The sequence below is a fragment of the Phyllostomus discolor genome, chromosome 2 (genome assembly GCF_004126475.2).
Source record: "Phyllostomus discolor isolate MPI-MPIP mPhyDis1 chromosome 2, mPhyDis1.pri.v3, whole genome shotgun sequence".
NCBI lineage: Eukaryota > Metazoa > Chordata > Mammalia > Chiroptera > Phyllostomidae > Phyllostomus > Phyllostomus discolor.
In genome coordinates this window covers 51,790,121-51,806,870 of record NC_040904.2, presented here as the reverse complement: position 1 = coordinate 51,806,870, position 16,750 = coordinate 51,790,121, and the positions used below count along the sequence as shown (strand labels likewise).

The following is a 16,750-nucleotide window of genomic DNA, read 5'->3' as shown; positions in this document are numbered from 1 at the left end:
TAAGATAACCGTGTCTTGCTTTGCAGGACAATTACATTAACATCAGGGAAGAAGTCTGTGATAACAGCAGAGAAGGAAGTTACCATTTTGCCCTAAGTGGAAAATCCCTTCAGGTCATAAGTCAACATTTCAGCAGCCTACTGCCAAAGGTAAGTTCTCAGAGGGTACTAACCTCTGGGTAAAGATGCTGACAATGTCGTTTACAGAGAACAATCCTCAGTAATTTCAAAGCTCTAAATAGGCAAGATATAGCTATTGAACATATCATAAAAGAGGTAGATATTTTTACAGAGGTTAACTTCTCATTTTCTACTAGATTTAAAATCAGTAAACTCAATTAGCCAATTTTCCGTCATTTATAGAATTATAGTACTAGTGACTCCTCAAGTCATCAGGATTGCTTTGGGGCAGCTGTCACTATATTGCCATAGTTAGGAGTCTCACAATATAGTGAAGATCCAGCAATTATTCAGGTTAAGAATAGAGGAATTACATTAAGTTTTTGATAGAGCACCTCTGCACAGAAAAGGAACAAACTGAAGAACTTTGCTAATGAAAAATAAACCCATAGTGGCTGATTTATTTGTATTCAATTACTCACCAACTTAGGCACTGCTTATGCAAAAAAGAATAAAGACTTTGAAGCTGAGTGAACACTAAGCTGAGCTTACTGCCAGCAAGCACGCAGATCTAACACAGAACTTAGACTCTGTAGAACAGAACTCTGGTGGAGGGGCTGGGAGAGGTTTTTATACCACCACACCACCAGTGTTTCATAGTCCACTTTAGCCTTGGGCTGTGAGCTGAATTCCACAATTGCACAAGCCCAGACCATTTGGTTAAGTTGAAGACCACCGGTAGTTACTTTACTATTTCACCAGTCAGCTGTTTTTCTGCTATGTAGTTCTGGACAATTTTCTGAGAAGCAGTTGCCTCCTTTCCTTTTCCCAAGATCCTTACAGTTTCTCATGCTCTACTGGCTTAAGGTTCCATTAAGCTCAGGATTTTCCAGGACCGCATTCCCCATGGCAGCTGAGCTAAATTCTTGTAGGCCATCATCTTCACCAAACATTTTTATGAAATAGTCTTCTTTACTAATTTCAGTCTCCCTGTCACTTATCTAATGACCAATGTCCCAATGCCTGTCTTAAAATCCAAAGGATGACTTCTTGGAAAAAAGTTTTTTTTCTCATTCATGAATTCATGGATGTCAATACCCTGTCAGTTTTATGGGTATTATTAATTATTTCATGTATGACCAGCTGATATAATAAAATATTTCTATTTTGGGTTCCTTACAGATACTGATGAATGGGACCATCTTTGCAAGAATGTCTCCTGGGCAGAAATCCAGTCTGGTGGAAGAATTTCAGAAACTGGAGTAGGTCCCTTACCCATCAGGGGGTGTGAGTGCAGGGAGGCATGGCAGTGGGGGGAGAGTGAGAGGTACAGGGGCCACTCTGTTTGGCTGGGTTCTTAACCTGGCTGCACATGTCAGTCACCTTGGGAGCTTTGAAAAAACAGCAGTTCTGATTCAATTGCTCACATGGGGCTCAAACATCAGCATTTTTTAAAAGCTCCCACATAAATCAATATTGCACCCAGATTTGAGAGGCACTGATTAGAACATAAGGGGTGTGAAAAAGGTATGACAGGGAACAAGCCTGGAAAGGTAATCTGAGCTCAGCTCCTGACGTGGTGGTGAAAATTTAGACTTTGTTTTTACAAATTATTATCACAATTATGATACAGGGAGATTTATATGACAAGAGATTCACATAATGTTTAAAATGTTAAAATTCTACCAAAGCACCCTCTTTATCCTAAATCAGGAAAATAATTTTTCTTCTAACACAAAGCATCTCCATTGATAGAAATGGCAGTCCAAATAAAGTGCCCATCATTGGGGGCCCCTTATTATTATTATTATTTGTTCATGGAGCTCATGGAGTGTTGAGGGCTCCCTCCACTTCTGGTGTCTGACCGCAGAGATGCGACTTCTAGTCCTACCTGCTGTTGCTTCATCCTGCAGCTCACTTGATTCAGTCACTACGCAAGCTTCTCGATTCAGAAAGCCTTGTCTTCTCAACATGGTTGAAAACCTAGACCATGAACTGGCTGCCTTCATACAGCAGTGTGTAAAAAGAAACACAGCCAGTTCTGTAAATGCTGTCAGAGTGCTCTTACCTTAACAGCAGACTCTCCATAGTCTTCGTCAACAACTTAGAACAGCCATATTCTCTCAGTCGCAAAAAGCCATCCCGAAGGAAGGATGTATTTTCTTTAACTTCTGAGTCTGGCACTGCATTATTTTGCTGAGTGACTGCTAACCTGACAGATTTCCTCGTATTGTAAATGCTATTAACAGCACCCACAAGTAAATTTTATTTATCATTTTAGAATTTATAAGGCACTTTTCCATATGGCACCTCTCTGAATACTCACAACACTTTGTAGGGGAGAAAAATGATAGACTGAATAGTAAAGTGATCAGGTAAATGATCTAGATATCCCGCTGTCAAGTTCTGTGCCCCCTCCGCTGAGCCATGCTGTCCTACCCTATAGTTGGTAATGTCCTGTTTCACAGCTGACAAAGCTGCTTCCTAAACAGTGAAGTGCAGGGTCTCCTGGAAACTCCTGGAGTCAGGAATATTCCTGGATTTCTTAATCCTTTGTAGGAACTGTTGAGTCAGATTTTACTTTTTAACCAAACCAGACTATTAGGGAAACTGCCTTAAAATAATAACTTTGAACCCTATGTAATGAAGCTCACTTTATCATTTTAATTAGAGAAATTAGCTTTCACGATTGCTTTGATGTTTTCTACAATTGACGTGGCTCCCCTTTAGTTACTTTGTAGGCATGTGCGGGGATGGAGCCAATGACTGTGGGGTAAGTAGTGCCTGTGTGTGGGGTCACCGTCTCATGCTCGCCTGTACTTGCCCAGGGCCCTGTAGATGTAGTGTTTCCGGAGATACATACTCTCTCTGGTCCTCTTCCTGGAGAAACTGATGCTGGGGGTTGGGAGAGTTTTGACCAAAGCTACACAATAATTCAGTGGTCATTATAGGTGAAACAGGGTAGAATTTGCATCTGAAGTCCCCACTTCTTTTACTGGGTGTCCCAGTGCCATCTCTTTCTTATGTGGTAGGCAGAGCAAAATCCGGTCATCTCCTAGCTAGTAGTGCTTGAGCCCACGATCCACCTTGCGGACAGCTCCTCTGGCCCCTTCCTTGGGAGAGGCCTCAGGAGCAGTGTATGTGTGAGTGTGCATGGACAATAAGCGGACTCTTTGCTTTCAGGCCTTGAAAATGGCTCATGTGGGCATCTCTTTATCAGAGCAGGAGGCATCTGTGGCCTCGCCTTTTACTTCCAAAACTCCAAACATTGAGTGTGTGCCTCACCTCATCAAGTAAGTACCAGCATGGTTTTGATCTCTTCTGACTTCTAGGTGCAGATCCCATTGTTCTTGTTTTATTATTTATTTACTTTAAAATTTTAAAATAAATATTCAGTATTATTTTGTTTTAGTTTCAGGTGGGCAGCATTGTGGTTAGATAATCATATACTTTACAAAGTATTTCCCCTGATATTTCCGGTACCCACCTGGCACCATACACAGTTATGACAATATTATCAACCGTATTCCCTATGCTGTACTTTACATCCCCATGATTATTCTGTAATTACCAATCTGTGCTTCTTAATCCCTTCACCTTTTTCACCCAGTCCCCAAAGCCCCCTCTCCCCTGGCAACCATCAGTCTGTTCTCTGTATCTGTGTGTCTGCTCCTGTTTTGTTTGTTTACTTGTATTGTTCCTTAGATACTACATATAAGTGAAATCATGTGACATTTGTCTTTCTTTCACTGACTTATCAGATCCAATTTTTCTGCAAGTGAAAGACCAGGGAAATGGCATTCTTGGGTGAGGAGGGTGCTCTGTGGGAGATTGCAGTCAAACATTCTACACCCAAGTGGACTTACCAGGGGTTAAAAATAACCCTGGGAGAGTAGTGGCATTTTTTAAAAAAGATTTTGTTTATTTACTTTTAGAAAGAGGGGAAGCGAGGCAGAAAGAGAGGGAGAGAAACATCGATGTGGGAGAGAACATTGATCAGTTGCCTCTCACACACCCCCAACCAAGGACCTGGCCCACAACCCAGGCACATGCCCTGACCAGGAATGAACCAGTGACCTTACAGTTTGCAGGACAATGCCCAACCCGCTGAGCCACACCAGTCAGAGAAAGCAGTGGTGTTTCTGTGTTTCTAATGAAAATCACTGAATAGGTTATTTTTAGAAGATTGGAATCTGGAACTCAGTACTGCTTTGAAAATGTTAATCATACTCTTTGTATTATTATTACTTTAAATGTGTCTCCTTAGGCACTTTATAGTGGGTGATTGAGAGAAACTTTCTGTTCTCCGTTTGCCTTCCTACGTCTTGCCTCTTTATACTTCCTTGGGATATCCTTCCCATCTCTAGTTTTCAAAATATGTATCTTTGCTGCTTCTACTAAAATTTCCCTTGGTGCTTTATCCCCTGCCCCGTCCCCCCCCCCCCCCCCCCGCCCCAGTATGTACTTCTGCTGCATTTTATTTAATTGACAGAGATGATGAGCATTGTGGCTGCTTTTGGTTACTGGAAATAGTATGTGTTTATAGTTTATAAAGTGCTTTAATGCCTGTTTTCTTATACTCTAAAAAGCCTGGAGATATAGGAATATCACTATTTCTTCTGCAAATAAGAAACTGAGGCTCAGAGAACTGCCCAAGCTTACATAGTCATATAGGATTTGAGATTGTATTAGACTTAATTCTATTTAAATGTTTTATCTATAAATATTATATTACTTTCACCACATTAAAATAATGATTTGGTTGGTTCCTTTCATTTTTTAATTCTCTCATGTGCTCGACAAATATTTATAGTGTAGCCACTCAACCTGGAACAGGTGTAGGCACTGGGAACCCAGAAGCAAGTAAATCAGACGTCCCTCCATCCCATGACGTTTTCCTTCAGGGAAGAAGTCAGGCAAAAAAAACAAAGCAAACCAGAACTCAAAAACAAACAAACAAACAAATGCACATATAAATCAGGAGTAGCGGGAAAAGTGGGACTATGGCTGGGGAGGTGGAGCTGGCTGCAGCAGATGGGGTGGTGTGGAAAAGCCTTTCTAAGGAGGGGAGGGGTGGGGAGCAGCTGCCCTCTAGGCAGAGCGAATGACGGCAGTGAAGCCCTGATGCAGGAAAGAGCTTGGTGCGAGGAGGATCAGGCTTTGGAATCCCAGGAAACCCTTATGACCAGAGGCAAATTTATACTGTATTTTTACCCCCAAAAGAAATATAAGTGATATTTTATAAGTAATTTATTTTATGCTTTAAATATATACTATTTACTCAAAGTAAAACAATAGTAACAAAAATGATCATACTCATTTCCAGTCTATTTAAATTTGACATGTAACAAATTTGAATGTATATATTATTTTAGCCCAATTTTAGAAAAAGTTGAGACTCTGAAATGAAATTTGAATGAAATATTTGCCAGACTCCTGAAGTACCTGCACAAAAACAGCCCCCAAATCTGGGATCTTACTTATATTCCTCATTTCACAGATGAAGAAATCAAGGGAAGGGAAATAGCTTTCCAACTCACATTAGTGCAAGACCTGGGACCAGCCCAAGTCCGCGGACCGTGAGCTGAAATAATGCCTGTAGAAAGGACAAGGGGAACTCTAAATCTGGCTCTCTGGCTGGGTCAAGGCCTGTGGACCTTGGAGTGGAATTGGCCTCTCCTGAAAATGTAGTCAGTTAGCACACTGACAGCAGGCTTTCCCCGCTGGCTCCCCACGGTCCTGTCTGTCAGGCAAACAATGGAATAATCAGGCTTTTGATCTTTTCTCCTAAGCTCAGCTAAACAACACAGAATAACTGGCCTCATTTCTTTTCATTCCTTTCATTTCATTTCTTTTCTCTCACAGGGAAGGACGCGCAGCTCTCGTGACCTCATTTTGCATGTTTAAGTACATGGCCCTGTACAGCATGACTCAGTATGTTGGTGTTCTGCTGCTCTACTGGGTATGACTTGGGACCTAGCCTCCTAGTTAGTGAGAACCGACACAAGGGACGGTGCACTCTCAGTATGCGATGCCTCTTAAACAAAGTGCAGATAGGGGGTTTGAGCACTAACAGCCCCTCTGAAACTCTAATGTTTTCAAAATAAATCAGAACTAGAGAAATATACACAGGAAAAGAGGTTAGTGTGATTTCTCTGACTCTGAAAGAGAATCTAGACTAGCTGAGGATCAGAATGGAACACATCATTCTTGTTGCTTTCACCTGCTGAGACCAGGTCTCTGTCTTTGCAAGCCAGTGTGGCTCTCCACCCATATCCCATTCTTTACAGAGATGACTCTCTGATTGGGTGCTGGAACGTTTCATGACTGGCTCTCCCTGGAAAACTGAGCCCCGATTATTATCATTTGCCAGTTTCAATGGTTTGAATATTCCCACCATGGCTAGTTTCAAGCTATCCATCTGAACATGGAGCTGGGGAGAGATGTACAATAGCATACCATTCATTATGTAGTACTTGCACCACATACATACAAGAGTTGTGAATAACCTCAAGAAGATCTATAAACACTAAACTGTAGGAAAATGATTGGGAAATGCTGAGTTTTGAATATTTATTACCTCTTTTTTAGTATAATTTATTTAATAGTAAATTTGTATAATTTAAGATTTTATATTGGCTATGTTTAACAACCAGTTCACAACATTTCTGAAAATATAGCAGTGAACTTTTATGAGCTACTATAAGCCAACATATCACTGATTCCCTGAACATAGGGATTTAAAAATTGGCATACCATACCACAAAAAATACATAGGTCTTGTGATGGCTTTCACTATTTAACTGAACATAAAAGGAGAAAGCACATGATTATTATTTGTGGGCTCAACATATGGGGGCTTTTTCTATTAGCTAACACAGAGAGAGGGGACTCTATGCTGGAGATATCCAGATTCGTCTCTATATCTTGCCCTCTTGCTCTTGGATTGAACATTTTAGTTCTTTTATCTCCAGATTACCTATGTCTTTTCCCACTTACTAATGAATGAACTGGAGAGGAAGAGGCTATTTATAGCAGCTTGGTCCTATTTTGAAATCTCAATAGCTCTTGCTCAAAACTAGAGTTAAACATGGGTCATTATTATCTCCTTTCCACCAAGGGGTAGGGGGCAAAGAAGGAAGTTCCTTGAAATCTGTAAGATCTAAATGTTTTTTCCTCAAGAATCAAGGTGCTTTATCAGGGACTTTTAAACATCACCCAAGAATACAAATAGTTGGTTCAGTTATTGTTATTTTCTATCATTAAAATTTAGATATGATCACCACTCATTCACCACTTGTTACTATTGGGAATGCACTCTTTTAGTGTGCCAGACCAAACCCCAACTTTTCTGTTAGCAAGTGGAAAAGAGAACAGGGATGAATCTGGTCGAGTGAGATATTCCCTGCAGCAAGGGGCAATAATGATGCAAAAAGACCCCGCCCAGAGAGCACATGCTGGGGCCCTCCTGGTTAGACGGATTTCACAGCCTTGTCTCTAGTACGCCCACCAACATAGACAGGCCCCCGACCACACTCTCTCCTCGGTAATTTTCTTGACAATCCTACGTTGCAGTGAGACCATAAATGAAATGGATGTAGAACTTCATCCAGAAGCTCACCACTCTTTTGAGCTGCTTTCCTTTTTATTTTCAGGAGACGAACAGCCTATCAAATTACCAGTTTCTGTTCCAGGATCTGGCCATTACAACTCTTATTGGTGTAACAAGTAAGACGTTTTTAAAACTTTCTTTCCAGACGTGCTCCCCTCCGCTTGCTTCCCTCTATCCCAGAAGGTCTGGTTCACCAGCAGGGTGGGGGCAGCTGCTGCAGCGGATGTGATGTTGGGCTTATTCCCAAAGGTACATACACAGAGGAAAAGAGAGAACAATCCTCATTTTTGCATGTTGAAAGAAGGTGTTAGCAGAAGTGAACTGGTTGGCCAGTTATTTGCTGTTTTCCATGAAATACACAGCTTCCATAACAGGTCACTAAATATTTTAAATGAAAAAAATAAAACCCTTGAAAATCAGGAACACTGATTCTGGTGTGCTTCTAGGTATAGTTATTGTTGAAATGTGCTCAATATATAGCTTGTCTGTTTTCCATGTCCAAATCTAGCCTGTCAAGATCTAGAATGCAGGTTGAAGGTCATCTTGACATTTTTCCACTCTCACCCTCACCTTCTGTAACTAATGTATGAATTACTCTCCAATTTCCCTGGTAAGGAATTTTCACCCCAACCCACGTACTAACCATCATCTTTACCAAATTCCCTGCTCCCCTCTCTGGTACATATAAATGCCAACAGCCCCACCTGTACTTCTAATCCTACCTCCTCTTACCTTCTTAAGGACTTTGTTCATGTAATAATCCCTTCCTCCATCATGGCCGACTTTTCTCTGGGCTACTGCATGATTCTTTACCAGCATATAAATATATGTCCATCTCTTCTTTCCTTAAAAGCTTTTTCCTTGACCCAAATCAACCACTTTCTGCCAAGCTTCCTAATTAGCAGGGTATACCCACTTTCTCCACTTGTTATCTTTAACTCTATCATTTCAGCCAGATTCTAACATTCAAAGGCATGAACTTGGATGCTTGGCCTGTGCTGGTGTTTGTGGGGAGGCAGTGGTGGGCTGGCAAATGTTTAACAACTGGCATTCCAAAAAAATGTTTGTACATATATGCTCACAAGGTTATTATAAACTGAAAAGAAACCTGTGTAGCAAGCAATTTTCAAATAATAATAAAATAGACAATGTCTTTCTTGAAAATTCCATTTAGTCATTGATTCTCACAGAGTGCTTTCACTGAGCATTTACCAAATTCTTTTATCCACAGTCAGCCTACACTATTGACAACTGAATTAGCTTCAACGTAAAGCTTTGTTGACATGTTTTACCTGAATGCCAAAACAGCAAAAATTTATGTTGAAACTTTAACCATTCATCAGTGATGTGAGCAACTTACTTGCTGAATTGGATAATAGATCTTGAATGCTGGAAGAGTATTTCCTCAGTAAAAAAAAATCGTTCATGGTATAATGGCTACAGACATGACACACTTGTAAACTTAATCTCCACTGTTAATTTCAAGAACATAGATCATTTTAAAATGGAAAATAATTAAGAAATGATCAGTTTTGAATGTTCATTATCTTTGTTTTTCATATATTTATTTGATTGTCAGTTTATGATAATTTACTATTAGTGATGGTTGTGTTAAATAACTGGCTTACAGATTTAGCAGAAACTGGCCTTGGTGAGCCAGGGTGAGCCAGCCTCCGCCACCACTGGCCAGGAGGGTGCGCACTACTGATGCGTGAAACAGTACGCCTTAGATGGCCCCTTCCTCGTGCCTCATGGTCTTACTTTTGTTGTATAAAAGTGTTTAATTTTGATTAAGTCAAATTTATCTATTTTTTTCTGTTGCTCATAGTTGGGTTGACTTATCTAAGAATACATTGCTAAATCCAAGGTCATGAAGATTTATCCTGTGTTTTATAAAAATTTTTTAGTGATTTTTAGCTCTTTTATTTAGACCATTGGTACATTTTCTACATATGGTGTGAGCTAGGGGGTCCACCTTCACTATTTTACATGTGGAAATCCAGTTGTCCCAACGCAATTTGTTAGAGAAGCTGTTCTTTCCCCCAGTTAATAGTCTTGGCGCTCACTAAAAATCAATTGGTCCTACATGTGGGGGGGTATTTTTGGGTCCTCCGTTCTAGTCCAGTAGTCAGTATGTCTACCTTTATGGCAATAACACGTTGTTTTGATTACTGTTCTTGTAGTAAGTTAGAAATCAAAATGTGTGAACCTTCTGATACTGTTCTCCTTTTTCAAGATTTGTTTGACTTTTCCACATGAATTTGAGAATCAGCTCAAATCATTTCAGCCAGATTCTAACATTCAAAGGCATGAACTTGGATGCTTGGCCTGTGCTGGTGTTTGTGGGGAGGCAGTGGTGAATTTGAGAATTAGCTTTTCAATTCTGCAAAATAAAAGGCTATTTGAATTTTGACAGAGATCGCATTGAATCTCTAAATTACTTTAAGTAGTATTGACATTGTAACAAAATTACATCTTCCAATACATAAAAATTGGGTATATTTCAATTTATTTATGTTTTCTTTAGTTTCTTTCAGTGAAGTTTTATAATTTCCAGCATACAAGTCTTCTTCTCTTTGATCAGCTTTCTTTCTAGGTACATACTATTTTGGATGCTATTGAATTGGAATTATATTCTTAATTTCCTTTTTAAATTGCTGCCAATGTATAAAAACATAACTGATTTTTATATATTGGTCTTGTACCTTACAACATAGCTGAATATGCTTATTGACTCTAGTAGCTTTCTTGTGGAGTTTTTTGGATTTCCCCTATACAGAACAAAGTCACTTGTGAATAGAGAGAGTTTTACTTCTTCCTTACAATTTGGATGACTTTTATTTCTTCTCTAATTGCTCTGGATGGAACTTCTAGTACCATGTTAAACAGCAGTGGTGAAAGTGGACATCCCTTTCTTGTTCCTAATCTTAGGGCAAAAACTTTCAGTCTGTCACCATTGAGTATGATATTAGCTGTGGGTTTTCAATGCAAAATATGTAATCATGGGGATTACATGTAACATGATCAATTTGTAATAATCTAGCATGGATTGATACTTTAACTTCCATAGCATGCCAAAACTCTTATTATATATCTCTTTCTCCCCATTTTATTTGTCACAAATTATGTTATCTTTATCAACTGTGTGCCCAGTAACTTAGATAGATAATTATTTTATGCATTTGTCTTTTAAATAATGTAGGAATAGGAAGTAGAGTTAAAAATACAATAATACATACTTTCATATTATCCCAAATAGTTACCTTTAATAGTCAAAATGAGAATGTCAAAAAAGAGAGAGAAATTATTAAAAGAATGCTTTAAAAAGAATTTCTTTTGACTTCTTTTTAGACTTTCTCTCTTTTTCTTGACATTCTCATTTTGTTTATACATTATTTTCCTGATTTCATTGAATTCTTTTTTTTTCCATTGAGTTCTTTGAGCATATTAGACAGTTGTTTTAAAGTCTTTGATCAGTAAGTTCAATATCTGGGCTTCCTTAGAGATGATTTTTATAATGTCTTAACCCTGGAAATAAGATTCTCCTCTTTCCCTTGGGCTTGATGTTTTTTGTTTTGCCATTTTTTTGAAGGATCTAGTAGTCTACTTGTTTAGTGACTTCCTTAAACTATTTTTACTTAGACTATATCAGTTGTCATGTGTGGTGGCTGAAATCCCTGTTCCTTTAGCTTTGATTCAGGTAGTGTTTTGACAGAGCTCCTTGAACTCTGTGAGTTTAACAATATGAACAACAACAAAAAACACCTGTCCCAATCATTGCTGATTGGTTCTGTGCCGGGCATTTCAACACTTAGCCAAGCTTGTGTTGAATCTAGAGATCATCCAAAGCTGAAAGCATTGAGTTTTTCTGGTCTTTTCTCAGCATGCATCTTGCCCTGGGCACATACATGGCTTTCTATATTCTCCAATATACACAGGGGATTATGAATACCATAATTTCCCAAAGAAATGTACTTTAGCTTTTCTCTCCAGGCTTTAGGCATTTATTTTATGTGTCAGCTCTGATCTTTTGTCCCAGGTGACTGCAGGTCATTTGTTACCCTTACAATGCTTTGGAACAGTGCATGCTGCTTCCTCGCCCCAAGTAGGTTTGGCATTAGGTGAAACAGAGATGAACACTGGCTTCAGGGAGCCCCAGACAAGTTGGAGCAGACATGCAGAATAACTCGTGGATAAAGTCTGCTCTTCCCCTCTGTGAGCAGGGACCAGGCACCCCATATGCGTGTGCTACCACCTTCAAGACTGTGAGCTGGAGGTGGCAAGGGCAAGTAGAGATGCACAAAGCTTTCCTACCATTTTTAAGTTGCCTTTTTCTTGATTCAGCATTTGTTTGCATGCTGTAAACTTTTGTCTATTTTTCATGTTTCTGACAAAATTAGTTCTTACAGTTTCTGTTGGGTTTTCAATGTTTCTGTGGAGAGATGGGGTCTTGGAGCTGCTTCCTCTGTTATTTTGCAGATGTTGTGCATCATTTTATTCCTTAAATATTTGAGAGCATTACTTCTTAGAGACTGCATGTTGTTCCATTACACAGATGTGCCATAATTTATTGTAAATGATGCTGTGATGAACATGTTTTTATATTTCTGATTTGTTTTAGCATAGAATAAAATTCAGAAGTGGAATAACTGTATGAATAGTTATGGAAATATTTCAGTCTCTTCATATTCATTGCCAAATTGCATTTCAGAAGTTTTTTTGTCAATTTACATTTGCACAAGCAGTGTAATAAAAGTGTGCATTTTAATACTCCCTCACCTATAATTTAATAGCTTTTGCCCACTTAATAGACACAAACAGGGCATCTTGTGGTTTTTCTGTCTGCTGTCTTAAGAATTTTTCATATGACTTCAGTTTGAATCCATTTGTTGTATTGTTCACTCAGTTTTTGATGTATATCAATTTGTCAACTTTCTCAGATGTGAGAGCAAATTTATAAAATAAATTTGAATTTATTTTATAGTGAATTTGAATGGTGCCTACCCTAAGCTGGTGCCTTTCAGGCCTGCAGGACGGCTGATCTCCCCACCTTTGCTGCTCTCTGTGATTTTCAACATCGCTCTTAGCCTGGCCATGCACATTGTGGGCTTCCTTCTGGTTCAGAGGCAGCCTTGGTATCACATGGAGATGCACAGGTATGACTGCAGACTTGCTTCCAGCTTCCCACACTCTCATTTCTATCAAACATTATCTGGACCATATGACGGGAGGCAACTGGGCCTTTACTCTGACAAAAAATTTGACTCCCGTTAAGTCCCCTGGGTAATTTTCCAGTGCTTTATTTCTCTGTAGCACAATTTGATGGTAACATTTATTGGCACTATACTTGCCTATCTTAGATAATGATCTATGACCATTTTATTTATCCAGGGTGACCATGCCCTGTAGTTTTCCTAGACATCCCCAGTTTAAGCCTGATATCCAATAAAATGATTAATATCTTTTCTTTTTCTACTTGGATCTGTTCCTGTTGACTGATAAATTACATGGTCACTCTACTTAAAAATTTTAGAGACTTTAAGCCACTAGAGGGAAGAATTATTACTTGCTCATCTCTTTCTTTCCCATATAGCCTTAATATACATGATTGGTGCTCAATATTTTAAAATAAATAGCTTGGTTCTATTTATCTAGCTAGCTAATCTGTCTATCATTTATCCATCTCTCTAAAAATAGACATATCTGTACTGGTTTCTTTCTCCTTGTTTTTCAGTATATTCTTTCCCAAAGTGTAGGCAATTACAGAAACATTGAGGTTATGGAGTCTTGTGTGTATGCTCCATGGTGTCATCATCTTCCTGTATAAGGTGCTTTTGTTTCCTTTTTTAGTAACCACACAATGCAAAGTGAAAGCACCTCGCAGTTAACCACCCCTCACACTGTCCCAGATGAAGTTGAAATTGATGGTGCCTTTCCAAGTTTTGAGAACACTACTATCTGGTTCTTGGGAACAATCAACTGTATTATTATGGCTCTTATCTTCTCTAAAGGAAAACCATTTAGGCAGCCAACTTACAAAAACTGTGAGTAAAATTGTATAGAATCGGAGGTGAGAGGTCAGAGCAGGAACAGACACGCCTGGGTCATTCACGGAGCAGCTGCAGAGTGGGCCCTTATACCCAGCCTCCTGGTTTCCATTCCAGGTCTCCGTAAAACACACTCTGCAGCCTCATTTTGTGGTCTTTAGCTCCCTCCCTCAAAGTTGCATGAAATACTAAGTCTTCTTTATCGACCTCTTACCTTCATTAGAAATGTGTCCTTAGGTGTCTTTTTATGGGATCACTTGAAATTGGGAAGACTCACTTATTTCTACACCAGTCGGGGTTGGGAAGACTCATTTATTTCTACCTTTGTCAGAGGCGGTGGGGAGAAGGGACAAAGTGCTCAGTTGCACCAGGTCTCCTGCCATGGGGACAATGGCCAGGATGGCATTGTGTGGTCAGCAGACTGGGAGGGAGTCCAGCCTGGAGGGACCTGAATGCAGACACTGGGGGAAGTTCGTGGCCAAAGCATTTCCTACTTCCTCACATTCTGGGCTGAGGGTGGAGTGTGTGTTAGGAGAAGTAGGTGACCTGCTCTGCCTTTCGAACATTTATTTGAATGCCCTCTCTACCCCTCTAACTGGGAAAATTTAGAGGCACAAGTTGAAAAATGAATATCTTTGTAAAATCTTGTTCAGAGAAAACTATTTTGCCTTTCTCCTTCTTGGAATGACAAAGCAGTCAATTACTGACCTCTACATGACTGTAATTTACACATTTGTTTATTTACAGCCCTCCTTCTTTTCCAGAAAAGGATTTGAGGTGTATGATTTGCATTAAACAGACTCAGATACTTGGATGTCTTCAAGGCATTTACTTTGTAATAATAAAAATAATTTTTGTATTAATATAAGTATATTTTGTTAGTATTGCCATATATGTGTATGTGTGTATGTATACACACACATATATATTTATATACACACATATATGGTAATATATATATTTATGTGTGTGTGTATATATACACACACATACACACACATGTCTTTCCCACTTTTATAAATTGAAATCTATAACATGAATGTGAAAAATTCCACATGCCTCAAGGACATGTATAGAAATTTTAGAGGTGAGACCCATTGCATAGAAACGAATACTTTCCATCTATTATGCTGTGTTTGGATGTGAAAATCAAATGAATCTAATCAGCATTAATCTAGAATATGTCTTTCAATAGATATGACACTCTATATTCTGATTTCTCAAAATGATAGTTTGTGTTCTTATTTCCTCAGATATATTTGTCCTTGTACTGATCATACAGCTGGCTGTGTGTCTATTCATTCTATTTGCTGATGTTCCAGATTTATATAGGCGTTTGGATGTAAGTCTCATCTCAGGGATGTGATGATGTATGACAGTTGTTTCACGCCCTAATTTTAAAAAAGCAGGTCACAATTACAATTGACATGGATTCTTGACATCAATTATTCCTTTGGGATAGTTTTTTTAAAATATTGAATTGATTCATATTTTTTATTTGAGCTAGATAGGAAATAATATTCCATCTAGTCTTGATTTCAAGTATTTCAAAAGCATTGAACATTTTTTCTTTTAAAAGATTCCCTTTAAGACTGGAAAATCTATTTACTCATTTCTTTCTCAAATATGAGAAAATTTGCTCCTAAATGCTGGTGTTTTGAAACTATTTAAGACAGTTTTGCCTATAGCACTTTTCAGTTAATTTTTTAAATCTATATTTACATCTTTTTTTACCTCTTAAGAAATATGTTTTTTCTGATATTCATACTTGATGTCAGCAAAACTTTCTTTCAAAGAGCCATGCCTTACCACCTGAACTAGCTTAGATATTGTAACAACTTTAAAAACTTATAAGAGATGGAAATTTTATGTATTCAAGCAATGAGAAAAATATGTATATATATTTTGATTCTTCTAACTATCCTACTTTTCCACATGCCTCAAGGACATGCATAGAAATTTTGCATGTTAGAAGCAACATGCTAACTTTTCAGTTAGAAGTTCATCATTAGTAAATGTCCTTTGGACCAGTAAATAGAAAACAGAACAGAAAAGTAACGGAGCTTTCCTTTTTCACTTAGTGCTTTGTAAACTGGCCTCCCCGCCTCTCCATGTCAAGGACAAGTTTCTCAAGGGCTGCGATTCTCATGTAGACAGTGCCTTGCATAACAAATGGTACATAATGGCAGCAAGTGACTGATGGATGGGTGTACATCAGTTTCCTACATGTGAACAATCACTTGGAGCATATAGCACATTTCAAGCCACCCACACCTTCACACGCCCAGTGTGACATAGAAACTAATGTCTACATTCAGTTTTCCTTTTTATGTTGCATTACTGTGCTTAACAGTGTCACTGTTAAGTGTCCTCACTTGCCACTGTTCAGTGTCCTCGTGAATTACATTAGGTACTTACAGAGACAAATAGTCTTTGCCTACTAGACTTCCAAGTGAGTTAAGACTTTGTAATCCTGCAGAAAATGAAGAAATTCTGGGTTCAGTTACACTCTTTACCAGTGAAGACTGGAACAGAGAGGCCCGGTTTTCCCACATCACAACACAGCAAGCACATGTGGTTTGAAGGGCGCATGTGTGAAGTCATCGCCAACACAACTGCCAAGGACTCTGCAAAGGACTATTGCTTGCTTTAAAAAAAAAATTACTTGTCTTATTATTAGTACATTAAATTGTGAACTCATTTTAGAAATGTGAATATGCAGGCAGGGAAAATTATAACATTTTTCACTTTATTCTTTCATCTTTGAACACTCATATATTATAAACATGCACTGACTAGTTTATGAAGTTTATTTTAAGTGGAGTCATGATGTTTTGCAACCCAGTTATTCCTCATTTAAAAAATGCATGGATTTTTTTAAACAGAGCCTACACCCACATGGTTTAAAATCAGAAGTTAGAAGTTACGTAGTGAAAAATCTCCCTTCCACTTTTGTTCTTCAGTTACCAGTT

At 38.6% G+C, this 16,750-nt stretch overlaps 1 protein-coding gene across 1 annotated transcript in view; it reads left to right on the top strand.

Moving 5' to 3' along the window:
• The window catches only part of ATP13A4 (ATPase 13A4), a 116,281-nt gene that overhangs the window by 90,664 nt on the left and 8,867 nt on the right, over window positions 1–16,750 (top strand). The window contains exons 20-28 of the mRNA XM_028504791.2: window positions 27–149; window positions 1,302–1,381; window positions 2,850–2,892; window positions 3,303–3,412; window positions 5,985–6,081; window positions 7,775–7,847; window positions 12,716–12,887; window positions 13,582–13,775; window positions 15,032–15,120. Coding sequence (XP_028360592.1) covers window positions 27–149; window positions 1,302–1,381; window positions 2,850–2,892; window positions 3,303–3,412; window positions 5,985–6,081; window positions 7,775–7,847; window positions 12,716–12,887; window positions 13,582–13,775; window positions 15,032–15,120 — 981 coding nt within the window. The remainder of the gene's footprint in view (window positions 1–26; window positions 150–1,301; window positions 1,382–2,849; window positions 2,893–3,302; window positions 3,413–5,984; window positions 6,082–7,774; window positions 7,848–12,715; window positions 12,888–13,581; window positions 13,776–15,031; window positions 15,121–16,750) is intronic.